General features: G+C 45.9%; 1 protein-coding gene across 3 annotated transcripts in view; it reads left to right on the top strand.

The window, feature by feature from the left end:
- Positions 1–27897, top strand: part of LOC135908428 (protein GPR107) — a 212254-nt gene that overhangs the window by 31577 nt on the left and 152780 nt on the right. For 2 of the 3 annotated variants that reach the window (XR_010566324.1, XM_065440203.1), the window contains exons 2-5: positions 9845–9949; positions 11009–11059; positions 13044–13103; positions 24656–24741. Coding sequence is in view for 2 of the 3 variants with exons in the window: in XM_065440203.1 (XP_065296275.1) it covers positions 9845–9949; positions 11009–11059; positions 13044–13103; positions 24656–24741 (302 nt within the window). In the remaining variant the exon portion in view is untranslated. The remainder of the gene's footprint in view (positions 1–9844; positions 9950–11008; positions 11060–13043; positions 13104–24655; positions 24742–27897) is intronic. The other variant, XM_065440204.1, reaches the window with a different exon arrangement.

The raw sequence follows: 27897 nt of genomic DNA, 5'->3' as shown, positions 1-27897 counted from the left end.
CGTACTCTGACATACTAAATTACCATAGAGGGACGAGAATCAGATATCCCCTGCCCCACAATACACTCACTCAACAACAGGCAGTTTACTGGCGACAGCTGCAGACAGGAACTTTCCCAAATTTACATATACTATGCAAAATGTTCCCAAGTCAATACAGGGACACATGCCCGTGGTGTGGTGCAATACCCACACTTTATCACATCACATGGGAGTGCAATACAAATAAGGAATTCCACAAAATAGAAAATCCGAGTGCGGAGCAGTGGGAGAGCGTGCTCTCCAGCGGCGACCCTAGCCTCCAACGGAAGCTGGTGGATCATGCCCGACGAGCAGCCACGCTCAGTGGTGCCCTGGAATAGGGGCGCCAACCATGCAGGCCGGAGATCTTCATCAACCAAGAAGATCAAGACATCCGGCACGACCGCTGAATTACTCTTTCTAGAGTAATAAAGTTTACTTCCTCCTCCTCCTCAAGGAGGCATGCAAGCGGGTTTCATACCTGCCCAAGAAAACCTTTGCCGATGTGACGCATCAGGGGGCAGCGACACAACGGCTTCCAGCGGCTGTCCGACCCACAAGCTGCGAGTCGGCAGTTACGCCATCTGCTCCCGCGACAGTTGCAGCTAGCGACGCTCCATCAACCCAGCAGAAGGGACCATCGACCCCGAATGTGGATGCAGCCGAGGCTACCCCAACCTCCCCAGCCCCTTCCAGCGCTGGCAACAGCCAGCGCAGCCAAATCCCCGAGGGAGCCCCATCGACCTCTGTGCTGGTGGGCGCAGGGGTCTTGCCTTCTGGGGCAGGACTCTCTGGGAAAACTTCTCGCTCGCAAGAGCACGTGTGCGGCGCATCACAAGGGGCAATGGACACTACACCTGTATTCAAGGCGCACCAAACGCCTAAGGAGTGGCGAGGCTCCCTCGAATGCTTCAGAAAGGGCAAAACCCCGATTACAGGGCCTCGAAGGAGCTCTGTAATCTAAGGCATCACTTTCGTTTCCGTACACACAGCACCAATTTACTTCCAATATGGATACACAGATTATTCAAAGGAACGTGAGAGGTCTCCTCAGAAACCTTGATGATGTACAAGAACTCATAGACAAACACAATCCAAAAGTGCTGTGTTTACAGGAAACACACTTAAAATCAAAACACACAAACTTCCTCCGACAGTACACCATTTTCCACAAGGATCGTGATGAGGCTAACACCTCGTCCGGCGGTGTAGCAATCCTTGCAGACAAGGCTGTAGCTTGTCGCCAGGTAGCCTTACAGACGCCCCTCGAGGCAGTGTCTATTAGAGGGATTCTTTTCAATAAGTTGGTAACTGTCTGTACCATATATATATGTCCCCAAACTATCACCTCCAAAAAGCCGATTTCTATAATCTCATAAATCAGCTCCCGGAACCCTACATAGTTGTGGGCGATTTTAACGCCCACAACACGTGGGGAGACGTGCGCTGCGAGTGACGTAAGAGGCCGACTTATTGAAAATTTTATTGTGACCTCTAGTGCCTGCTTGTTTAATGAGAAGGAACCAACATATTACAGCCTTCAACACAATTCATATTCATCTGTAGACCTAGCAATAGGCTCTACTTCCTTCTACCTCATCTTGAATGGAATGTGATCAAGAATTCTTTTGGAAGTGAGCACTTCCCTATAACTTTAATATCAATAACTCTGCATGACAACCCTTCCCAGTTTCCCATTTGGAAATCCGCATCGGCCGACTGGGAGCATTTTAAAGAATCGGCTCATTTACCACTCGATTTTATAAACAATCTTAATATAGATGAAGCTGTCGCATATTTTGCTGCTTTTATTATTGATGCTGCTGAAAAGTTTATCACGCGAACAAATGGTGGTTCACTTAAAAGACGTGTTCCCTGGTGGGATGATGACTGTAGAAATGCGCGAAAGAGGCAGAATAAAGCATGGGGAATATTGCGTAGGTCGCTGAATGCAGAAAATCTTATTGAATTTAAACACATAAAGTCACAGGGAAGGCACATACAACGTCAAGCGAAGAGAGATAGCTGGGTGAGGTTCCTTTCAGGTATCAGTTCCTACACACAGGAGGCGAAAGTTTGGAATGGCGTAGGGAAGCTTAAAGGTTAGCAGATATATCCGTTGCCTTTGGTGAACGATCAAGTAAATACCTTAGAAGAACAGGCAGACACCCTAGGGGAGCACTTTGAGCGTGTGTCGAGCTACATTATTCCCAATCCTTCCCTAAACATAGAGAAATAGAGGAATGAAAGCCAATCATACAAAAATCCGGAGAGAATGAACCCTATAACCGGCCTTTCAGTATTGCCGAGTTGAGTGCTGCCTTGAACACATGCAAAAGCTCTGCACCGAAACCTGAAAGGGTCATGTATGACATGATCAGAAACTTGCATACTGACACGCAAGTCACACTACTCGCACTTTTTAACACAATTTGGGCTGCAGGATACCTCCCATCCACATGGAAGGAAGTGATCGTAGTTCCTGTTCCGAAGCTGGGAAAAGACCCTTCCTTGGCGGCAAGTTATCGTCCGATAGCTCTAACAAATTGTCTGTGTAAGCTTTTTGAAAAAGTGATAAATCGCAGACTTATACATTTCCTTGAGCTCAACAATATGCTCGATCCTTATCAGTGTGGCTTCAGAGAAGGGCGGTCGACAACCGATCATCTTGTGCGCATTGAAGGAAATATCCGCGATGCATTTATACATAAACAGTTCTCCCTATCGATATTCCTCGACATGGAGAAAGCGTATGACACGGCATGGCATTACGGGATCTTGTGAGACCTGTCAGAAACGGGCATCTGTGGAAATATGCTGAACATAATTGAAAGCTATTTGTCAAATCGTATCTTCCGCTTGAAAATCGGCAAAGTATTATCGCGACCTTTTATACAAGAAACAGGAGTTCCCCAGGGAAGAGTACTCAGTTGCACTCTCTTTATCGTTAAGATGAACACACTTCGTTCTTCACTGCTACCGGCCATCTTTTATTCTGTCTACATGGACGATATACAAATAGGTTTCAAATCCTGCAACCTTATAGTGTGGGAAAGACAGGTACAGCAGGGCTTAAACAAGGTATCCAAGTGGGCAGACCAAAATGGATTTAAAATCAACCCCCACAAAAGTTCTTGTGTTCTCTTTACAAGAAAGAGAGGTCTCGTCCCAGATCCTTGTGTAGAACTGGGCGGACAACAAATACCTGTGAACAATGAACAGAAATTCCTCGGTGTAATATTTGACTCGAGGCTCACTTTCATCTGACATATAAAATGTCTTAAAGCAAAATGTCTAAAAACAATGAATTTACTTAAAATCCTATCCCACACTACATGGGGTAGCGACAGGATGTGTTTACTGAATATTTACAGGAGCCTAGTTCAATAAAGATTAGGTTATGATGCCGTTGCAGATCACTCTGCCACCCCGAGCGCGCTAAAGATGTTAGACCTCATTCACCATCTCGGTATCCGCCTGGCCAGTAGCGCATTTAGAACAAGCCCTGTCGAAAGTCTATACGTCGAGTCAGATGAGTGGTCACTCCATTTTCAGAGAACATACATCAGCTTAACGTATTTTCTCAAGGTTCGCTCTAATAAGGAACCTCCGTGTTTCACAACTGTTAATGACTTCACGTGTGAAACACTTTTTCGGAAGAGACCCTCTATGAGACTTCCTTTCCCACTGCGTGCTAGAGACCTTAGCACAGAAATAGATGTCCCAGTTCTCGAACATCGCCTAATGCCTCCAGCTAAGCTATTACCACCCTGGGAGTGGCAGGTGATAGACGATAGACTGTGACATATTCTTTGTAGAGGTCACAAAGCATGCTCCTGACCTCGAAATCGCTATGCACTTCCGTGAACTTCAATCGAAGTGCTCTACTGCGAATTCTACACAGACGCATCAAAATCACATGTTGGCGTATCTTACACTGCTCTTGGTCCCTCTTTTTTTCAATCTTACTTGTTAAACCCCCAAACAAGTATCTTCACTACAGAAGCGTATGCAGTACTGTCTGCGGTAAAACACCTAAAGAAACTAAAACTTGACAGAGCAGTCATATTCACAGACTCGTTAAGCCTTGTAAAAGCACTCATTTCTTTACAAAAGCATACAGATCCTGTCTTCAATGAAGTCTACACACACTTATGTAACATCTACTTATCACATAGACATGTAGTAATATGCTGGGTTCCTGGCCATAGAGGAATCGAGGGAAATGTGCTTGCTGATGAGATGGCCAAATCAATGGCATTGCAGGGTATTCGTTCTGCTGCAGTCCCTGCCACAGATGTGAAGCCTTTCCTCAGAAACAAACTGCAAAGCCACTGGCAACGCTTGTGGGATGCAGAAACGAGTAGTAAGCTTCACGTAATTAAGCCTAAGTTAGGTTTCTGGCACCCAACAACGAAAACACAAAGAACAGACGTGCTATTCACTAGACTAAGAATAGGACACACATTTCGCACTCATAACTTTCTCCTGACCGGTAACGAGCCACCAACTTGTGGTAGGTGCGGCGACAGGCTTTCCATCCTCCACGTCTTCCTGGAGAGCCGGGAAGGCGAAAGAGATGGGAGAAAACATTTTCCTTTTGCATACAGCCATCATATCCCTCTGCATCCGGCCATGTTTCTTGGTGTAGAGCCGTTTTTTAAGACCAAAGCAGTCCTCGCTTACTTGAAAGATGTTGTGCTACACATGACAAGGCCATTAATTCCGTAGTGCATCCTCTTTCCAGAGGATACCTCTACGATAGTTTTCTTTGTATAGCACATGCCTCTAGGTCCTTGGCTTTCAAGGGCCCTGGTGAGGCAGAAGTGCTCTAGACAATTTTAGCATCTCGCGTATTTTATATATTGCATCATTCTTTCTCAATGCATTCTAATGTTCATAGTACACATCAATAGTCATTCCCATAATTTTATTACTCATTCATTTTATGGAATTTGCATCAACTCTTTTAGGCCTCTTTACAGCCATGGCACATTAAGAACACAGAACCCATCAGTCCACTGCGAAGTCATTAACATTAGCATGGCGCTCTTTGGCCACACCTGGCCCTTGCGCCATTAAACATCAAACATCAATCAAAGTGGGGAAGAAGCAGGCTGGTGAACAAGCAATTGGCAACTACAGCGTCAATTCTAGGAACGCTAGCGGAAAGGTGCTGGTTACAATTTGCAGAAAGGAATAAGCTGTGAATAATGAACACTTTCTTCAGGAAGCATAGCAACAGAAATTGGACCTGGAAAAGCCCTAGTGGTGAAACAAGAAATGAAATTGATTTCATACTTCCTGCCTGATTCCACCATAGTGCAGGATGTAGAAGGGTTAGGTAGGGTAAAGTGCAGTGGTCATTGGTTAGTGAGGGCTAGGATTCACCTCAATTTGGAGATAGAAAGAGTAAAATTGGTCAAGAAGAAACAAGCCAACCTAGATGCACTAAGGATAAAAACAGACAAATTTAGGTTGGTTTTTACAAACAAACATGCAGCCTTAGAACAGAGAGATGACTATGACATAGAGGTCATAAGTGAAACCGTAACTAGGCTGGCTTCAGAGGCAGCAGTTGAAGTGGCAGGCAGGGCACCAAGGCAACCAGTAGGCAAGTTCTCCCAAGTAACAAAGGACCTAATGAAGAAACGACAAAGAATGAAAGTGTCCAACTCAACAGATAAGATAGAATTCACGGAACTGTCAAAACTGATCAATAAGGCAAAGATAAGGGATATTCGAAATTATAACGTGAGAAAGACTGGGGAAGCAGTAAAAAATGGATGCAGCCTGAAATCAGTGAGAAGGAAACGTGGTATAGGACAACCCAAGATGTATGCACTGAAAGATAAGCAGGGTAATTTCGCCAAGCATTTCGAAGATATAGTAAAAGCAGTGGAAGAATTTTATACTGACTGGTACAGGGCCCAGAGGAGCTATGATACCTCCATTCGAAGCAGTAATGAACAGGTTGCAGAGACTTTATAACTAGCGATGAGGTTAGAAAGACCTTGGAAGACATGAAATGGGGAAAAGCAGCAGGAGAAAATGGAATAATGGTCGAATTAATCAAAAAGGGAGGAGACATAATGCTTGAAAAATTGGTGGCTTTCTATACGAAGTGTCTGTCGACTTCAAGGTTCCCAGATAACTGTAAGAATGCAAAGATTATACTAATCAACAAAAAAGGTAGATGGTAAATAATTGAAAAATAATAGGCCCGTTAGCTTACTCCCAGTATTATATAATATATTCACCAAGATAATTTTCAATAGAATAAGGGCAACACTGGACTTTAGTCAACCAAGGGAATAGGCTAGCTTCAGGAAGGAATACTCTACAATGGATCACATCCATGTCGTTAATCAGGTAATCCTGAAATCCATCAGCCTCAATCACAATCAGCCTCTATATATGGCTTTCATAGATGAAAAGGCATTTGATTCAATAGAAATAATAGCAGTCATAGAGGCATTATGTAATCAAGGAGTACAGACTGCTTACGTAAATATCTTAGAAAATATCTGCAGAGATTTCACAGCTACCTTAATTCTGCACAAGTAGGAAGATAGCTATAAAGAAAGGGGTCAGACAAGGAGACACAAACTCTCTGATACTATTCAGTGCATGCTTGGAAGAAGTATTCAAGCTATTAAACTGGGAAGGCTTAGGAGTCAGGTTTGACGGCAAATATCTCAACAACCTTCGATTTGCAGATGACATTGTTCTATTGAGCAACACTGGAGATGAGTTACAACAAATGATTGAGGACCTTAACAGAGAGAGTGTAACAGTGGAGTTGCAGATTGATATGCAGAGGGCAAAGATAATCATGAATAGCCGGGCAAGGGAACAAGAGTTCAGGATCGCCAGCCAACCTCTAGAGTCTGTGAAGGAGTATGTTTACCTAGGTCAATTAATCACTGAATTATGGGGTTTTACGTGCCAAAACCACTTTCTGATTATGAGGCACGCCAAAGGTCAATTAATCACAGGGAACCCTGATCGTAAGAAGCAAATTCACAGAAGAATAAAAGTGGGTTGGAGCGCATATGGCAGACATTGTCAGCTCCTGACTGGAAGCTTACCATTATCATTGAAAAGGAAGGAGTACAATCAGTTCATTTTACCGGTGCTGACATATGGGGCAGAAACTTGGAGACTGACAAAAAAAGCTTGAGAACTATTTAAGGACCGCGCAAAGAGTGATGGTACGAAGAATGCTAGGCATAACATTAAGAGGCAGAAAGAGAGGGGTTTGGACCAGAGAGCAAACGGGTATAGCCGTTAATCTAATTGATATTAAGAGAAAGAATAGAGTTGGACAGGTCATGTAATGCGCAGGTTAGATAACCAGTTGACCATTGGGATTACAGAATGGGTGCCAAGAGAAGGGAAACGCAGTCAAGGACGGCAGAAGGCTAGGTGGGGCGATGAAACAGGAAATTTGCATGTGCTAGTTGGAATCTGTTGGCACAGGACTGGGGTAATTGGAAATCGCAGGGAAAGCCCTTCATCCTGCAGTGGACGTAAAATAGGCTGATGATAAAATAAAAAAAAATATGTATGTGTCTGCGATCTTAAAGAGGCAGAAAAACTATTTCATCTTTACACTGCAGGCCTACACACGACAGTTGCGTGTTGCTGCAAACCGCCTCCGAGATGAAAAGTGTAGTGTAGCTACTGCAGCTGCCATGAGTCGTATCGCCACGGAGACATTCAACCTTTGGGCAGGACCAGCAAGGCACTGTTCACTTGTGCCCTGTTGTCGTCTATAGCATGTAGGTTCCAGCATGCCAGTGGAAATGAAAGGAGAAAGAAAGCCGTTCGTCGGTCTGGTAACTTCGCTTGTGCTTGAAGGATTTAAAAAAAAATGTTTCGCCAGGACATTCGTAAGACAACATAATTTAAGAGTGATGTCATTCTATTATTAGTTTGAAAAGTGTTTTTGAACCCCGTTAACCTGGAAAGTGGTAGAAATGCCAATTTGCCTTTCTGTTAACTGCAAGTGCTCTCATTCCTGATAAACGAATGCTCTTCTATTTATGGCATATTCTTTACTTACCTCAATTGTACAGGATGGAAGAGATCAGCATGTTTTTATATTTGTCGTTAGGGATTTTGCTTGCCTTGCAGAGTGTTTCACTAAGGGCTGTAGCCCACTAGTAACATTTTAGAAGTATTCTTGCATGGGGAGCTGCTTATGAAAGTTTTAAAAACACGAAAAATGAATTCATGCACGTATGCACACAGATAGATGCACATACAGATGTAAAACTGAAACAGAAAACGGCTCATGGTCCAGGTGTGTAGCTTTTCATATCTGCTGCTGTGGCTGTGGCATTCTACTTCTGAGCACGCAGTCAGAGGTTCGATTCCCCGTATATCATCCACATTCTAACTAGGGCACAATGCAAAGATGGTCATCTTCCATGCTTTAGGCGCACATCTAAAGACGCAAGTTTGTCAATACCAATCCAGTCTTCTGCTACGGCATGCTGCATTAGGGATATTAAATTTTTATCAATCGAGCTCATGTGCAAAGGGCACGAATTTCTCAGCTGTGTGTTGTGTTGCAAGAAAAAAAAAAAAACTTGGGTTTGTTTGTCGACTTACAAATGCTGAGAACTTGAGTAGCTGCGCTCCTCTAAGGATATGAAAACCATTCCTTTAGGATGAGTGTGAGCCTTGACCCTGGCTGAAAAGTCTTTTGTTGCATTGGCTAAAGCTCTTGCATCAGTTCGAGTGAGGGTCTTGAATTTGCACCAGGGCTGCAGAGTGATAAAGCAAGGAACATCCCCAAGCTAGATGATTATTGTTTGGGGACAAGATAAAGCCCTAAAGGGTGTAAAAAAAAAATGTGTGTTATTCAACTCCTGCGGTACTCAGTGGAATAGTAATGGATGGGGCTGTTGGCATGCAGTGTGAGTAGATTGGAGGCAGTGAAGGGGGATACCTGCAGAGTGTTTCAGTAGGGGCTTGCACAGATACTCTCTTTGCCAGCTACTATGGCTGCTTTGTGATGTTTCATGTGTTGTGAGTGCAGCTTCAGCCACTCGACAGTAATTGTAACTTTGCTGCAGTTCAGTCCTTGTGGTGTGTGAGCATGTTGTTTGCTCATTTGCTTGTACTCGCTGTTGACTCATCTGTTGTCCTTATCATGTTGATTTGGATTTTGTTTGCTTTACTTGTCTTGGCACTGGGTGTTATCTTTCCCTGCCCAGTGATATGGTGGCAATGGCATTTTTCTGCCCAGTCCAAATCTGTGTTCAATTCCCGGTCGCCAGCACATTCCAACCAGGGCAGAGAGTGCAGTAGCGGTTACATGCTGAGCTTTAGATGTGCAGTAATAAACAACCCCAGCTTGTCAGAATAAATCCACAGCCCTGAACTGCGGTGTCTGTGGGGGTTCCTGTGATTGAACTCATCAATCAAATCACTGAACCAATTTCTTTGTCTCCTTTTTTTCTTTATCACATTCCCGTCTTGCATTTGGCCCTCTTGGTATCAGCTGCCAGTCTTCCTTCTTTTCTTTTCCTTTTTTTTGTATGTTTGTGTGCATGTGTGGGTTCCCTTGTGCCCATGTTTTATGTGTACATTTGCCTCCAAAAATTAATGAAACAAGTCAACGCTTGTGCCCTGAAATAAAGGCTGCAGCTTGTGCTTATGTAAACAACTTGTGAACTACTGCCCCACTGGTCCATTCCCATTCCAGACAGCCAGAAAATTTACCTTTATTGCAACACTCGTGTGTCACAAACTTTTTTCAACGACCTGTGCATATCTGGTATGAGTAAATTACAATGTGTCTTCACTGCAGGGCGAGCAACGGAGGTACTTCAGTGTCACCACATTTGGCTTCCTGGTTGGAGGGGAGCTCAACATTGAGGTTGAAGCATTGTCCTTTGCACCAAACACCAATAGGGTGAGTCCTGCTTTGTGCCACCCATGCTGCAACCACCCTGTGCTTTGTCGTTGCCTAGATTTCTCTTTTAAAAGGGGTTGAAAGAGGGTTCTCTTTAGATTCTTGTTGTCTTGCTAATGTTATTGTCAGATTGTAAGGGTGGTCAAGAACCAGATTCACTGCCAAAAGTTTGTGTTGGGGATCTAACTCTTTATTGAGCAAACTTGCACCCAAAAAGGCAAGCAACAGTTAAACCACAGCAATAGTGGCAAACACAGTCACCGATCATCAAATTTGAACTCACTGGTCAATTTCATCTGCTATTCATACACGTAATACATATAATTCCCAAGCTATCACTGTTGCTCATGTGCATTCGAGAATGTACATTGCTATTAACATTGCACATTCATTCTGATCAGACATGACTCTTTTGCTCTGGAATCAGAATTTAGCTCTAGAATTTCAAATGCCGAGCGATGCCATGCAATAACATGATATGCTGAGCGATAACATGATAACATTATAACATAACATTATGCCGAGTGATAACATGATACCAGTGATAATCTGGAGAAAAATGATCTCCAGCAAAAAAAGTAAAACAGTGTACACATGACATTGTATTGCTTGCTTAGTTGTATGCTGATACATATTGTGCATTCTGGTGACAGTTGTTTAGAGCACAGGTTTTTTTGCAAGGGGTATATATATCCTTCATGTGATGTTCACGGCACGAGCAGTGCACAGACTTGAAGTAAGAATGGGCAGAGGGGGCCCTTTCAGTCTCTGCCTGTTCCTTATTTTCTTAAGTCTGTGTGTACTGTAAACCCTGTCATTATGAACAACTACCAATGCGAAATATTCATTCAAAAGTTTTTACATTGTTTCCTTTACCGCTGTTTTCTGAAGCTTTTGAATAACAACATCTTCAGCCCGAATTATTGATTCATTTCGGCTTCGATAACAGCTTTATGCTCAGATCAGGTAGTGTGTGTTGATGACAGCGTACAGTTTGTTTTTGGTATTGTTGACAGTTTAACAGCGCAAACTAACAACGTCTTGTTTCTGGTTCTTCAGGTGGGCTTCAGCTTGACGAGGACGCCTACCGACAGTGTCAACCCATATCCTGTGAGTGTACCAGCTGCACAGAATGTATTGGTTTATCTACTCTGTGTTTTTTAACCTTCTCACTAACACCATTTCATACACGTGCATGCTTCACACTGGTAATAGTGTTGGAAACTTTTCTGCACTAGCTTTTGCATTAGGGATAGTATTTGCATCCTTTTTGTTAAGCCTTCAGGTATGTACGAGTTATACTCTTGGCACATGGTTGAGCTAAGTCCTCTATCCCTTTAAAGAGGTCCTGAACCACCGCTCAGGCTTGGTAAAAAACTTAGTCTGTAGATAGCATACACTAATGTGAACATCTCAGCCAAATTTTGCAGTCAAGCGGAGTTTTCTTACACACACTCTTTTCAGCAGAAGCATTCTCCTCGCTCTTTTTTGAGCTTCTATATAGTAAAGTAAAGTAGTAAAGTAAACGATGAAGTAAAGAAAGCCTTGGGAGCTATGCAAAGGGGGAAGGCAGCTGGGGAGTATCAGATAACAGCAGATTTGTTGAAGGATGGTGGGCAGATTGTTTTAGAAAAACTGGCCACCCTGTATACGCAATGCCTCATGACTTTGAGCATACTGGAATCTTGGAAGAACGCTAACATAATCCTAATCCATAAGAAAGGAGACGCCAAAGACTTGAAAAATTACAGACCGATCAGCTTACTGTCCGTTGCCTACAAAATATTTACTAAGGTAATCGGAAATAGAATCAGGAACACCTTAGACTTCTGTCAAGCAAAGGACCAGGCAGGATTCCGTAAAGGCTACTCAACAATAGACCATATTCACACTATCAATCAGGTGATAGAGAAATGTGCGGAATATAACCAACCCTTATATATAGCTTTCATTGATTAGGAGAAAGCGTTTGATTCAGTCGAAACCTCAGCAGTCACAGAGGCATTACGGAATCAGGTTGTAGACGAGCCGTATGTAAAGATACTGAAAGATATCTATAGCGGCTCCACAGCCACCGTAGTCATCCATAAAGAAAGCAGTTGGGGATAAGAGTTAATGGAGAATACCTTAGTAACTTGCGATTCGCTGATGATATTGCCTTGCTTGGTAACTCAGGGGACCAATTGCAATGCATGCTCACTGACCTGGAGAGGCAAAGCAGAAGGGTAGGTCTAAAAATTAATTTGCAGAAAACTAAAATAATGTTTAACAGTCCCGGAAGAGAACAGCAGTTTATGATAGGTAGCCAGGCACTGTAAGTGGTAAGGGAATACATCTACTTAGGACAGGTAGTGACTGCTGATCCGGATCATGAGACTGAAATAATGAGAAGAATAAGAATGGACTGGGGTGTGTTTGGCAGGCATTCTCAGATCATGAACAGCAGGTTGCCATTATCCCTCGAGAGAAAAGTGCCTAACAGCTGTGTCTTACCAGTACTTACATACGGGGCAGTAACCTGGAAGCTGACGAAAAGGGTTCTGCCTAAATTGAGGACGACGCAACGAGCTATGGAAGGAAGAATTATGGGTGTAACGTTAAGGGATAAGAAAAGAGCAGATTGGGTGAGGGAACAAACGTGAGTTAATGACATCTTAGTTGAAATCAAGAAAAAGAAATGGGCATGGGCAGGACATGTAATGAGGAGGGAAGATAACCGATGGTCATTAATTAAGGGTTACGGACTGGATTCCAAGGGAAGGGAAGCATAGCAGGGGATGGCAGAAAGTTAGGTGGGCGGATGAGATTAAGAAGTTTGCAGGGACAACATGGCCACAATTAGTACATGACCAGGGTAGTTGGAGAAGTATGGGAGAGGTCTTTGCCTTGCAGTGGGCGTAACCAGGCTGATGATGATGATGATTTCATCATATAGTAGATACCCATACGCTGCTGCTATTGGCAAATAGCTGACATCAGTCAGCAAGTGTGTTTGGATCAGTGCACTTCTTCCTACTGTTACTGTGTATATTTTTTTACGCAGTTTAATAAACAGGCTGAAGTAAGCCAAAATCTGCGTTTCGAATTTCGATAGGAATTGCGAACTTCCGGAAGTACGACTACCGTCTGCAAACCCACAGCTGTGCCCACCCATGTAAGAATGAAACTTTGATCACACTGCATATGATATCAGTGTCGTAGCCATAGTCTCTCCGATTTCTATTAGTTTTAAACACTCAACTAACCTGAACCAATCGAAACTTAAGGTCAGACCAAGCATACACTTGCCAGTGCGTATTCACTCTTAGTCGCTCCTGGCTAAATGCCTAGGCAGAGTTCGCGTTGTATTGAGCTATTGTACAAAGTACACGATTTGGATGTGGTTACTATCCGTTGGTCAAGATGGCGCAGGACAAAGTTGGTCCAGGAAAAACTGGTCCACACTACATAGCATGGCCAGACTGAGCACGAGCAAAAATGACATAGTTGCGGTGTCTGCATGCGTGAGTGCACAACATAAGAACAAGCAGACGAAACAGAAGTACACCTCTGTTGCTGTGGTGCGAAGTAAAACAAAAAACACGCAGACATTCGATTTGTGTGTTTTATTATTTCTCTAAGCTTTCATTCGTCTATTCAAGCAACATAATAAACAAATAACAGATGTTGGCTTAAATAATTCTGGACGTCACCTGTCACCACGAGTGACGTCACAGTGCAAACACGTGTACGTAGGCGCACTAGCATGTGTACGTCGTCCTCCGGCTTGCAGAGCAGTGGCCGCGAGGAGAAGGGAAAATGGCGTTCAGTTTGAAATTTCAGATCTTTGCATGGCACGTAGCAATGCAATAGTACTTCGCAGACAAGATCATTATCGTGCAATGCTTTGCACTTGTCAGCTCAAGATGGCCAGGCCTGGTGAGGGGCCCTTTAGAAACATAAAAGATTACAATTCAGCCATTCTTGAAACCTACAGATGTCCAGAGTGTGGTTATAAATTTAGGCACGCGGGTTACTTACAGAAAAGAACTGGAACTACATATGTTATTCAGTCAATACATTATCAAGTTTTAGAACTTGAAGCTACACCCAGAGACAGTTGAAACAGCCTACCCTACAGTTATAAATCCATTAATTCATATAAAAAAAACTCTGAAGAGGCTTCTATTTTTTAAAGAATAGCTCATTCTGTTCCTGTCGTTCTTGCTTACTCTCTAGTAGCAAACGTCCATTGTATGCTTTCATTGTATATCATATACATAGTTCAAATTTTTTTATTTTGAAAGTTATTTGAAACTGAGCAAATGTTTAGCATTTCACGTATTTTTATTGTGTATTTGTATATGTATATGGTTATACATGTATCTCTAGTGTATACACGTATATGTATATATTGTTACGCCCACGAAAGGCATTTATTTTCAAGCCGAGTAGAGTTAGATGCAATGGCCTTGATCAGCTGAGTGCCTGTCGAGATTCAGCTAGCCAGCCGCACGTCGTCTTCCTCGTTCACCACTCTCCGGTGCCCCCCCCCATACTGTTTGTTGAGGCGTAAACCCACTACGCACGTAAGAGTGTCACATTTTTCTCCGCGCAGACAAAGCCCGCAGGGCAAGTCAAACAGGCTGTCAAAAAATAAAGGGCTTTAAACAGGCGACATGCGAAAGTTCAGTCTTTGCTGACCGTTGGCCATTTGACGTGAGACGTGCTATGCGGTAGGTTAATTGGCTGATACGCTCAATAATAACATAGGGTCCAACATAGTGGGCCAGCTGTTTTTCACATAATCCACATTTTCTGGTTGGTTTCCAGAGCCACACTAAAGAACGTTCACACCGAAGGCGGAGCGGACAAGCGGACAAGCGGATCCGGCCAAGCGGCCATGGATTTTCCGCTTGCGGAAAATACGCGGCTGATTTGCTGGATTGCGCACGGACCGATTTTTTTCCGCACGGACAAGTTGGCCGCTTTGGCCGCAGCCAATCAGAACCCGACACAGTGGAAGTGCTGGTGAACGAATGTAAATGAATGTCTTTCTCTGGGCTTTTCGCTTCTCTTCTTGAAAAGCGTCGAAACGGCAAGTTAGGGCAGTTAGTTGAGATTTATAGTAAGGTTTCTTGCAGCGCAACACAAGACAAAGACAAAATAAAGTATCAAACGACGACATGGCGCCATGTCGTCGCTTTATACCTTTTTTTTGTCCTTGTCTTGTTTTGCGCTGTAACAAATCTTGAACAGTGACTATACAAGTGGCGAGTAAAATGCCAACGATCTCGTATTCTTCGTCTGAGCTCATCATTTTGCAGAAGTAGATAGCGCACCGGAGTGCGCCAACCCACGACGAAAAAATATCGAAAGTGTGCGTACAAACCCAAAGTGCCGCGAGATGGCGGCACGTCCCTGAAATTGCTAAAGATATTGCGAGATGCCCCGCCTTCCTGGCAGCGCGCACAGCTAGACAACGCGGCTGGTCTGAACAGGCGCGGGCGCTTGCCGCCTCGCTGCTTTGAAAATCCGCTTGTCCGTTTAGACGCTCCGCTTTTGGTGTGAACGTGCCTTAAATCACCAGGGTCATATATCATGTGTCAGCTTTGGCAGTCGTAGCGTGCCTTCGAGCAGTCTTGTGAAACAAGAGTGCGCAAAGAAGCAAGGCGTCGGGCTTCTTCAGCAAGACAGACTGTCTCTGATATGCAAAGATTATCGTGGCTGGAAAACGGGAAGATAGTGTCTAGTGTATAACGAGGTGGATGTGTGTAAAGAAGAAAGAAGGGACTTTAGCCCGTAACTTCGTGCTGTGAGGTGTTAAATGCATACGTAATGAAAGGCAGCACGCTGTCTCCGTTCTTATGATCTGATGCGACATACATGAACAGCGTGTTAGTAAGAGTTCTGTTCGTGCGTTCCGTAAGGCCATTTTTTTGTGGATGATACAGGGTGGAATGTCGAAAACTTGAAGCATATAGACAAAGCATCTCTTCGACCACGTCTGCAGTGAACTGCTGCCCACAATCGCTGATGATGACTTTGGGAGGTCCATGTCGGAGAATGACAAAACGCAGCAAAAAATACACACTTTGGTTGCAGTAGCTGATGGTATTGCAGCTGTCTCACAGTAGCATGTCAAGTGATCGGCACACACGACAATCCAGCAATTCCCATCAGATGACCACGGGAAAGGACCGAGAAGGTAGATGCCAACTTGCTCAGAGGGAGTGCTGGGGGGTGGCACTGGATGGAGTTGAGCAGGAGGAGCACTCGTCGGATGCTTGTGACGTTGACACTCGCTGCAGCTGGACACATACTGGGCAGTCGTCTGGTGCATTTTAGGCCAGTAGAACCTTTTTTGAAGGCGGTAGAGCGTTCGCGCAGATCCCAAATAACCAGATGTTGGATCGTCGTGCATAGCACGCAAGACAGAGACTCTCCAGGACTGCCAGAAGATATTGTCACGTGGTGGTGACGTTGAAGAACACAGTAGCAATACTGTGAAAGACAAAACTAACTTTTATTGGGTGAACCTGTGCCCACAAAAACAGGCTACACTTAAAGCACAACGATAGCGGCGAACACGGTCGGCAATCGTTGAAAATCTGATCAGCGGGTCAAGCGCGTCGGCTTTTATAGAGCAGTCGTCGAATGTTCCAGACTAATCGTTCGGACTTGCGTGCCTTCCACAAAGTTCTACACCATTCGCGTCAGGTGATGAAATCAGATAACATAAGGTTCGTGACAACAGACAGCAGATAGAAGCATAGATAACTTTCCAGAAACTTTGGATACATGCAGGCACGTCCCACGCTGTGCGATTACATTTGTTAGGCGGCGAAACGTGGTTGCCCGATAAAGATAAGTACACGTGTCAATATCGTGGGCCTGTAACAGAATAGTTCTTTTTGTAAAGAACCCCACCACGTATGCAGAAATGAGTGGATGGTGCTGATTGCCTTGCAGTAATGAGCAATGGTTCTAAAGTTCTGTGTTTTTGTTGCTCAACCTTGAAGGTATTTATATTGGGAAATCCCGGCTCCAGTGATGCAATATAGCGGTCGAAGTTGTCCGCGTCGCAGTCCGTCATTGGAAGCGGCACGCGCGAGAGGCAGTCAGCATCGGCGTGCCCGCGGTCGCTTTTATAAGAAACGGTGAAGTTATATTCCTGTAAACGAAGTATCCACCTTGCAAGCCGGCTCGGTGGATCACGGAGATTAACCAGCCAGCAGAGAGAATGATTGTCTGTCAGCACAGTGAAGGGGCACCCGTACAGGTATGACTGGTAGCGCTGTACTGCAAAAATCACTGCAAAGCATTGCTCTGTGATGGTGTAGTTACGCTCGGACTTACTTAAAGACCAACTCACATAGGCGACGACGTGTTTTTTGGTGTTGACGCATTGAATAAGGACAGCGCCGATGCCAATGCCACTAGCGTCTGTATGAACTTCTGTGGGAGCCGCATGGTCGAAGTGTCTGAGAATGGGATCGGACGTCGGACGAGACTTCAGCTCACGAAAACTAGCTTCACGTTCAGGAGTCCATTCAAAGGGAACACGCTTCTGGAGGAGGCATGTCAGCAGACATGCGATGTTGGCAAAACCATGAATAAACCGGTGGAAGTATCAGCAAAGGCCTAGGAAAGTGCGTAGCTGTTTTACATGGTGAGGTTGCTTGAAGGCTTCCATCGTAGCAGTCTTCGCTGAATCGGGTCGTATACTGTCCTTATCCTCTAGGTGTCCCAGAACCAGTGTTTGGCGCCCTTCAAACTGACACTTCTTTCAGTTGAGCACCAAACCCACTTTGCCCAAGCAGTCTAGCACAAGATCGAGACATGCGTTGTGCTCACTGAATGTGCGCCTGAAAATCACTACATCGTCTAAATAGCACATGCATGCTTCCCGCTTCAAACCACGCAGGATGCTGTCTACAAAGCGCTCGAAAGTTGCAGGCGCATTACAGAGGCTGAATGGCATCATATTAAATTCAAAAAGTCCATCTGGTGTTACGAATGCCGTCTTCTCCTTGTCTGCCTTGTGCATAGGAATCTGCCAGTACCCCAACCTCAAGTCAACAGACAAAAAGTAAGATGCTGATGAGAGGCAGTCGACAGCATCGTCAATACGCGGAAAAGGATATACGTCCTTTTTAGTGATGGTGTTGAGGTGGTGGTAGTCAACATAAAATTGCCATGTACCATCTTTCTTTTCAACCAGGATCACTGGCGCTGCCCATGGACTACAGGATTCTTGGATTACATTCTTATTTAGCATTTCATGGACTTGGTCGTTGATCACCTTACGTTCTGATGGTGAGACTCTGTATGGTTTCTGTCGCAAAGGTTGGGCAGATCCCGTATCTATGCGATGGTGTATACGAGAAGGAGGAAACAATAATGGCCCCTCTTGCTGCAAAAAGTCAAACAGTCGGGTATGTTTTAGCAGAATATTTGTCACTTCGTGATGCTGCTTAGTGCTGAGTGACTTGTTCACCATGGTTAGAATTGAGGAGTGCGCAGCAGGGCAGGCATTAACAAAGTGGCGCTCATCCGCAGAATCAGGGGCCTCTGTAAGAATAGCGAGCGATAGCACTTGATCTTCATGATAGGCGGCAAGTTTGAGACCTTGTGGTAGTATTGCAGGTTCACTTGAACAGTTTACGGCCCATAAGTTAGTGCGTCCGTGAACAACTGACAGCGTGCAATGCGGTATCAGCACATCCTTCTTGATGCAACTCAGATGAACGGGCTCCACGGTAGCGTCAAATGTCCCATCGGTGGTAGGGAAACAGGCAACTGAAACACGTTGTGGATAACGGAGGCACAACTGTACCCCTGGATACACAAAGCACACTTTCATGATACGGTGGGCCTTCCATAAACGTAGCAGGAAAGCTCATACCTGCACTGATTTCACCCGTTTTGCAGTCGACAGTGGCACCACACAGTTTCAAAAAATCAAGGCCCACAATTACGTCATGCGTAGAATGAGGTAGAACAGCGAACTCCGCATTAAATATACCACCCAAGTTAACGTCTACATTGCACATGCCCACAGGATACAACTCTCCACTCACTCCGCGATACGTATCAGCACGGTCCCAGCAAAACATCACTTTTCATCCTAGGAGGCTTTTAAGAGCAAGACTCATCATTGAAACGGTTGCTCTCATGTCCACTAAGGCCATTGATGAAACTTTGTCAATTAATACAGACACCTTATTCTTAAACATACAAATGGTTGGAGGTATATCTGTTGACATCGAAGATTGTCCAGCGACCTCACCTCCAACAGCCGTGCTGACTAGTTTTCCGGAGGTGGCGACGGGTAGCAACGCCGGAGAGAGGGTGACCGGCTTACGTGAGGAGCGGGTGGTGGTGTCAAGCTATGATCGGATGCTGGAGAACGGTTCCACAATGGCTCCGGGTGTTGGTGAGGCAAGCATCCTGAATATGTGTGCGAGGGCGAATACGTTTCGCCCAGGGGAGCACGGTACCGCCTAGACATCATCGATTGGTCGAACCTCGGTGGTTGGCGGCGATTGCAGTACCTGGCAATGTGACCCAAGTCGCCACAGGTATAACACACAGGTAAACGATGATCGATGAACTGCTCTTCAAAGCGCTCAGCCGTCCAGAGTCGTGTAGCAGAGTGAAGTGGCTGAGCCTGCTGCACAGGAGGAATGGCTGGTCTGCGTGCAAACCTGCTGGGGTGAGGGTGTTCTGCAAGTCGGTGTTCGGGCATAAATGTGCCCTCATGTGGCCGTGGAGCTCCTCTGTGATTGATGTCTGTGACACATACCGCCGGTTGCCACAAAGCGCAGGGTGCGGCAGGCGCCATGTGTCGCGGGTAATAAGCATCAGGTTGTTGTATGATATTGCGCGCAAGTTCCTGGTGTCACAGCACTTCTTCACGTACGATCTGCCATATAGTAGATGAAAGATTGGCGGACGGGCTCTCATCGACGCTGGCAATAGTTGTCATTCGCCAGGCATCCAAATTTTGGCACAATGTTACGTGTTTTCAACGTCTCAAACGTACGGCAATGACGCACGACATCTGAGACGGAATCAACGTGTTCCCTGCTTATAAGGAAATTGTAGACATCTTCTGCAATTCCTTTGAGGAGATGTCCGACTTGGTCTTCCTCAGACATCTACGAATTGACGATTTTGCACAGCTTGAGAATTTCCTCTATGTTTATAGTGCATGTTCCTCCAGGAGGTTGAGCTCTTTAGCTAGTGTTCTGTCCGAGCATTTCTGTTTGACGTAGGAGTCGCCAAAATGCTTCTTAATTTCCTCAACGAAGCACGCCCACGTTGCTAGGGAGTCTTCGTGGTTTTCATACCACATGAGCGCTGTCTCACTCAGAAAGAGTACGACATATTCAAGCTGAGTGACAGAATCCCAGCGGTTGTAGCGGCTCACCCTTGCGTAGTGCGTCAGCCACTCGTCGACGTCTTCACCCACTTTTCCCGCGAACGAGCGTGGTTCCATGTAGTGCTGCAAAGGTCCAACTCGCGCTGACCTTTGAACAGGTGAAACTAGAGCTGGCATTTGTCCACCTCCGTCCTGAGACATAGGGAAGGTCGTTGGCCAGAGACCAGCATGATTACGGCTCTGACGAAGTTCTAGATGTTGAGACTCCGTGGTACCTTGTGTCATACCCAGCACCTCCACCACTCTGTTACGCCTTCGAAAGGCGTTCATTTTCAAGCCGGGTAAAGTTAGACGCAATGGCCTTGATCTGCTGGGCGCCTGTTGAGATTCAGCTAGCCAGCCGCATGTCGTCTTCCTCGTTCACCACTCTTCGGTGCCCCCCATACTGTTTGTTGGGGCGCAAAACCACTGCGCATCTAAGAGCGTCACAATATATATGGATATATGCTTATTTAGTATATTATGTATTTAAGTAGAATACTTACTGTGTGCAGCGTGGAGCGCGGAGGGATGAAGTCCAGTGAAATGGCATGAATTCGCCTTTAACTTCATTCCTTGGCAGAAGTGTTCTTTAGCTGATTTCAGTGACCACGCATTGTATGCTACATTGCACCTTTTAAATCTTCTGTGAAAATAAACCATCCTATCCTGTCCTATAAGTGTGAAAGGAAATGTGCTACTCATGTCACTCGGGGCAAGAATAGCTGTGCATAGCTATCTAGTGCACTGTAGCATAACAAAAGATGAGACACTGTGAACTTAATCGTAAGCATGAGAGATATCCTACCCGCCGTGGTTGCTTAGTGGCTATGGTGTTGGGCTGCCAAGCACAAGGTTGCGGGATCGAATCATGGCCACGGCAGCCGCATCTCGATGGGGGCGAAATGCGAAAACACCCGTGCACTTAGAATTAGGTGCACGTTAAAGAACCCCAGGTGGTCGAAATTTCCGGAGTCCCACACTATGGCGTGCCTCATAATCAGAAAGTGGTCTTTGCACGTAAAACACCATAGTTAAAATATTAAATTAGAAAGATATCCTCCGTTTGGCACATTGTAGGCACCAAAATAGAAAGTAGGGGCGCCTATGTGAACATCCAAAATTAAATTTGAGCAGCACGCCATGGTGATGTTCAGTAGGCTGAGCATTGTAGGCATAACCCAGCTTCTCCGTAGCCATCACAGTGCAGGACATTGAAGGAGGACCGGGAGCACCGCGAATTGGATCACAAGTTATCTTTGATTGCCTGTAAGCCCGCTTCTGCTGAATGCATTGAAGTACTTCTTGCAGCAAAGTATTTCCTAAATAGTCTGTTTTAAACGTAAATGCATTTCTCGACTTCCATAAAAAGTCGTTCAGGGCACCTTTTAAGGACGGTTAAAAAAAACTTGCAAGAAAAAGACGGGATCTTCTTGTGTGCAAGCATTTTGCATGATCATGTAAAGCAAGACCACACTAAAATGTCTGTCAGAAAGGTGAAGTTTACTAATGAAAAAACATTTTCACACTGTAACAAAGGTGGCCTTCACTGCACACAAGTAAGTCTATTTTCCCAACTGAACTCTTCAACAGCTCCTTGTACGACCTGATCTTATTTACAACAAGCACAAAATAAAGTGCAGCATCTGGAAGAAGCACATAGCAACACAGGCGCTCAAGTCGTCTTCAGGCCTGCACAAGAAATGTTTGCATTCATGCAAAAACATCAGTTGCTTTCTCCTATATGCCAGGTAGTCAGTGGCGTAGCTAGGTTGTCTGGCACCCGGGGCCCATAGGTCTTCTGTAACACCCCCCCTCCCACTGGCCCCTTGCACCCGGGGCCCACGGCCCCCCGGCCCTCCCTGTTGCTACGCCACTGCAGGTAGTCCATTTGTGCCTCCTCCTGACATAACTTGCGCGTGCACCATGTGGCCAAGTCGACAGCGCTGGGCAGCGTGTCACCATGAGGCTAGATAAAATAGACTATGCCAAACCAGTTCACACACCATTATGTATTCTTATTGCAATAGCAATTATATGAACACTCCAGGTGCATTTCTTCCGTTGGCGTCGGCTTGATGTTCTGTATTAACTCCAAGGGCGATAACACCATCACTGTGAGTGGGGAGCTGACAATCGGGGCTAAATCTCGCCCCAGTGCAAAAGGGAGGGAAGTAGGGAGGAAGTGCACTGTCTTATGTCACGCATGAGGCACTGGGGAGGGAGGGGGCTGGCGTTCTACTCTGGCTGCAACTGCGTATGTGGTGGCGGCGCGCGGTCACGTGGCCTTCTCTTGAGAGTGATCTGCGTTGGGGGGCAGAGTCCTGGTGCATCGACGGCTTGTAGCTTTGTGCGTGCTGTGTGTTTTCGGGACTTGGTTTGCGTTGAAGCGATAGACAACATGAAGGTCACTTCGGTCACTGCTGCTACCGCGCTTCCTAATGCCAGTGTTTTGTTAGTGAGTGTCCGCTGTCATCTGTGATGTGTTCATGTTTGCTGTGCGTGCTGACACCATGCTTGTTAAATTAGTTAGCAAATCAATGTTTACAAGTTGATACGGCCGATAAAACTATTACCCTTACTTCGTATCGCATTCTGCTAATTTGCTATCGCAATCGATGCTTTGCCTTTCAGGCGAGGCTCAGACGCTTTTTTTATTTGTAAGAATCCAAACTGAACCGGAAAGATTACGGAATGCAATGAACCCAAACCGAACTGGTATTTTAAAATTTTTTTCTGTTAGGTGCCCTAGTTTAATTATTAGTAAACGCTGGTAAGTGTTAAAGGACGTCATACGAGCGCAAGTGAGTGTGGCAGTGCAGGTTAGTAGACGTTAGTGGGAACGTGACGTCAAAGTGAACTCTGATCTTGCTCTATATGAGGGACCCATTTAACCCTTTGAGGGTCGAATTATTTTGAAAAAAACTTTCCCAGGTGGTCAAATTAGTTTATTGTGGATTTTGAATGTACAAAATGTATAAAGTCGGGAGTAAATAGTAAAAAATAATTGGGAACAGTATTTTGGTGTCGGCATCACTCAGAACTGCAAGATGCTCAATAGTATTTCCGAGCGTGGTACTCCTTGAAACACGGGTCTGCGCACAGCGCCTTATCGCAATCTGCACACCTAAAATGCGTGTCTGTTCTCTTGGAGCGAGGAGTTGTGTTGGCGCACACGACACCTCTGCGTGCGGCTGCCTTGGGCAGAGGTCTGAGGCACCCTCTCGCGTAAGCGCGTTGCCGCAGAGAGCGAGAATACCTCGTGAGTGGTGGTGACAAGCAAGCTAAGAGCAGTGCCAATCAAGATAGAAATCAACTTCCGCCGCCCCTGCGAGAGCCTGCCGACAAAGAAAAAAAATGACGTTTCGCGCGCCTCCGTTGCGATCACGCGGCGGAACCGAAACCGCCAAAGGGGCGTTGCCGCAGTCTGAGCGACTTGTGAAGCTAGCAATCAGTTCTGTTTATCTCCCCAAGAACGTAGCGCCGATTTCAAACGCATCTTGCAAGTGCTAAGAGGTGGCAGCACCTCCCGGTTAGCACGCATCGTCATTATGGCGCGAAATTTCAAACGGAGGGTCGGAACCGTACCAGTACAACAAAGACCTTGCGGGACAGAAAACCGCCGCCGTACATGTACGGCAAAAACCGTCAAAGGGTTAATGAGCTTGTAATTCACTTCTTGAGTTATATACCTGTGAGTTCGAGTTAAATGAGTGAGTGTACGATTCCATGAGATATGATGTTGTTTGATTTCATGATTCCTTTAGTACGATCGTGTCCGTAATTACGTGAGTACAAGATAGCTTGAGTGAGTGCAAGTCCATGATTTGGATTGGGTTTGCCTGGGTTTGATTCTTGTACATCTCTGAGTACGAATGAGCCTGGCTGAGCAGAATTTTGGTGAATCTGAGTACGAGTGATTCCTAAGAAAAAGATATAGATATCGTGAGCAAGTCTGAGTGAGTTTTGTTTATTATTCCAACCTGTGATCTTGTGCCACTCAAGATGCCAGTTTTGTATGTTCAATTTGGCACATTCATGCAAAGTATTCACACTATGAATAGTGCAAAAGACATGTGCCAGTAATAGCGGGACATAAGTGCTTGTGTTGTCTTCTCATCATTCATGTCTTCTATGCTGTTTGGGGTACAAAACCTAACCAATTATACAAAGTTGACACCACACTGAGCTTGCAAGACTTGACCTCCTTTGGATTGGCACAGCAGGCAAATTTCCTACGAGTCCATGCATGCCAATTGGCCATTTGTTTTCCTGAATTGTTTCTTCTTGCACACTTTCAGGATGGTCGTATTGAAGGTTGCCCACTGGATGAAGTCAAGGAGGACATGTACGTGCTCACACTTGCCTTGGATACATCTGGAAACAGGTGAGCTTGCCTAGAGGATCTTTAGAAAGACCAATAGCTGAGCTAGTCTGTACTGGTTCATTTTTTTTGCAAAGGTCTGCATGAAGAAACAAGTATGAAAGGTCAGATCGTGGCGGCCACAGCACATGGTTCTGGCACACACAGTATTCCTTTTAATGCTCATCTTGGCAGGCAGTGCACTAGGGCACAACTTCGCAGTATGACAAGCCCCTGTTTAGTGAAAAATGGGTGACTGCTTAGCTCTCATATAAAACAGTGCTGTGGCAGCATTCTAAAGCTAGTATTTGTGCTCCAATTCTGTACTCGTAAGACATCAAATAAGCAATCACAATAACAACATTGGAAATCGGCACACAAAAGATTGAGAGAAAACATATATTTGGACCATCGAGGTCATTGCTCTTGAGGTTGAGCTGGTGGTGTCCTCATTCCAAGACTCCACTGGCCATGGCTGCTCAACGCACTTGCTGCACGAGAGTTTGTTGTCCCGCCAGGGTATCGCTGGTCAGCTGTACCTCCCACCACTCAAATGACGTGCTAGGTGTCTTTAAGTGTTGAGGTTTGTCCCCGCACCCCCACGAGATGTGAAAGAGTGTAGGGCGTGTGTTGCCACACCAGGGGCAGATGCCGCAATATGTATGTGGGTACATTTTACTGTATCTGTGTAGGTTTGGGAATGTGTTGGCCTCTTCAGTGCTGAGCTTCATGTGAGGGGGAGGATAAATCCTGTGGTTGAGTCGCTGGATCTCGAGTTGGTCGCAGTAATTGGATGGCAGAGGCACGAAGGTAAAGGGTGGGGATTGATGAGACGATTGGTTTCACCCCGCTCGGTTGATTAGCGCTCGAGCTAATCGAACAACAACGTCGTCGAGATAACATAAGCACATGTGCCACTTCAAACCACGGAGAACTGTGTCCATCATGTGTTCAAAGGTTGCTGGCGCATTACAAAGTGCAAACGGCATGACGTTAAATTCGTAGAAGCCGTCGGGTGTGACAAAGGCTGTCTTCGGCCTATCGACGTCAGCCATGGGTACTTGCCAATAGCCAGAGCGTAAATCTAGAGATGAAAAGAATTCTGCTCCTTGTAGGCTATTGATGGGGTCATCGATTCGCAGCAGCGGGTATACATCTTTGCGAGTGATCTTGTTCAGGCACCGATAGTCTACACAGAACCGTACCGAGCTGTCTTTTTTCATAACAAGGACGACAGGGGATGCCCATGGACTGTTCGAGGGTCGGATCACTTCGTGGCGAAGCATATCGTCCACTTGGTCATTAATCACACGACGTTCTGTGGCAGAGACGCGATTGGTCGTTGCAGCAATGGCGGTTGGGAGCCAGTGTCAATATGGTGCATGACAGCAGACGCCCGGCCCAGGGAAGGTTGCCCAACATCAAAGGAAGAACGAAATTCTTCTAAGATGCGCAGAAGCTGCGAACGCTGAGGTGGGGTGAGGCCATCGGCAATAGATGAATTGAACACACCTGTGGGCGAAGGGTCGGACGTAGAGAGAGAACCGAGCATGTTGTAACCGGTGCAAGATGTGTCTTCGGGAACATCCGTAATTTGTACGGTGTCGATCACTTCCACGTGGCCAAGACATTTGCCTTGAAGCAGCATCACAGGGTAAGAGAAGGGGTTACAGACAAAAATAGCTGTGGAGCCCTGTTTGACATTCACAGTCGCAAAAGGCAGCAGCAGACTTTTTCGAGTATAATAGCAGCCCGACGGAGAAAGTAGTGTGATGTGTCAGAGAGGCTGCTGCAATGCATTGATACAATTACTGATGAGTTGGGAAAAACGTTGGTGCCATGCCTGACGAGCAGTTTGTTCGCAAAAGAAGCATTATCGGCAAGCGTCATATCTGAGATCGGCGACAGTTCTAGTTCGGCCTGTCCGCAATGAATGACGGCATCGTGGCGGGCACGAAAGTCCCACCCCAGGATAACTTCGTGGGAGCACGAGGAAATCACAATAAATTCGACAGCGTATACAACGTCCTCGATGAAAACATGAGCGGTGCACGCCGCAATCGGATGAATACGCTGTGCGCCTGCTGTGCGGAGGGCGAATCCAGCAATGGGCATCATAACCTTTCGAAGGAAGCGACAAAGCTTTGCGTTCATAACTGATACAGCGGCTCCGGTATCCACGAGGGCATATGTGCGCACACCGTCAACTAACACGTCTATCACATTGGTCAGGCTACGTTGAGGACGGCGTCGCAGCCCTTGCCTCATAGACTGCGACGATTAGTTTTCCTCATCCCGAGCTTTGGGATGAGGCCGCATCGGTGATGGGGAGCGTCGGCGTGAAGAAGTTGAGCGGTGGATGTTGGCGGACCGGCGGAATGGTTGTGACGCAGCCCGAGGTTCGTCGTTGTAATAAGGGCGCAGAGAAGCTGCCATAGAACTTGGCACATATGGTGTAGTGCTAGGCGACTGCATGCGACTACAGTGGCGTGCGATGTGGCCTGCATAGCCGCACGCAAAACATATCAGTCGATTGTCCGCTGTACGTCACCAAGTTGTTGCAGCAGGTCCCATTCATGTGGAAGGACGTGTTGGACGTGGCGGCTGGTGAAGTGATTGCATAGCAGGCTGTTGTCGGGGCATATCGAGGACTTCGGCGTACGTGAGAGGTCCCTGTTGAGGGAGTTGTTAAGGCTGGGTGACGACTTCCGTGTAGCTGAGTGGCACAGCCGTCGGGATCTGTTGGGGCCTGGCCATGACTTCGGTGAGCTGGGAGGCGCAGCCGCAGGAACATGCTGGTGGTGCTCAGGCAAAACCTCGTGCAGTTCTTGCGCTATGACGCGGCGAAGCGAAGGCGCAAAACTTGGCGTAGGCGCATGTACCGACTGCGGCTGTGCCAAAATCCATCGAGAGTTGCTGGGCAACTTCCTCGCGGACGTACACCTTCATTTCTGCGAGCAACGCTGCCTGGTTGGACATGGCAGCCAAACCAGCGAGGTGTTCATCACGCGGTAGAGATTGACAGGTCAGTGACCGCTGCCTGCGGAGTTCTTCATAGCTCTGGCACAGTGTGATAATTTCAGCCACAGAGTGTGGACAAACATGCTAAAAGCGTTGTCTTCTATGCCCTTCAGAATATTTCGGATTCAATCACACTCCGCCATGGTCGAATCAACTTTC

Source organism: Dermacentor albipictus, unplaced genomic scaffold (assembly GCF_038994185.2).
Source record: "Dermacentor albipictus isolate Rhodes 1998 colony unplaced genomic scaffold, USDA_Dalb.pri_finalv2 scaffold_30, whole genome shotgun sequence".
Taxonomy (NCBI): Eukaryota; Metazoa; Arthropoda; class Arachnida; order Ixodida; family Ixodidae; genus Dermacentor; species Dermacentor albipictus.
Note: the sequence above shows the minus strand (reverse complement) of the source record. Positions and strands in the feature narration are given on the sequence as shown.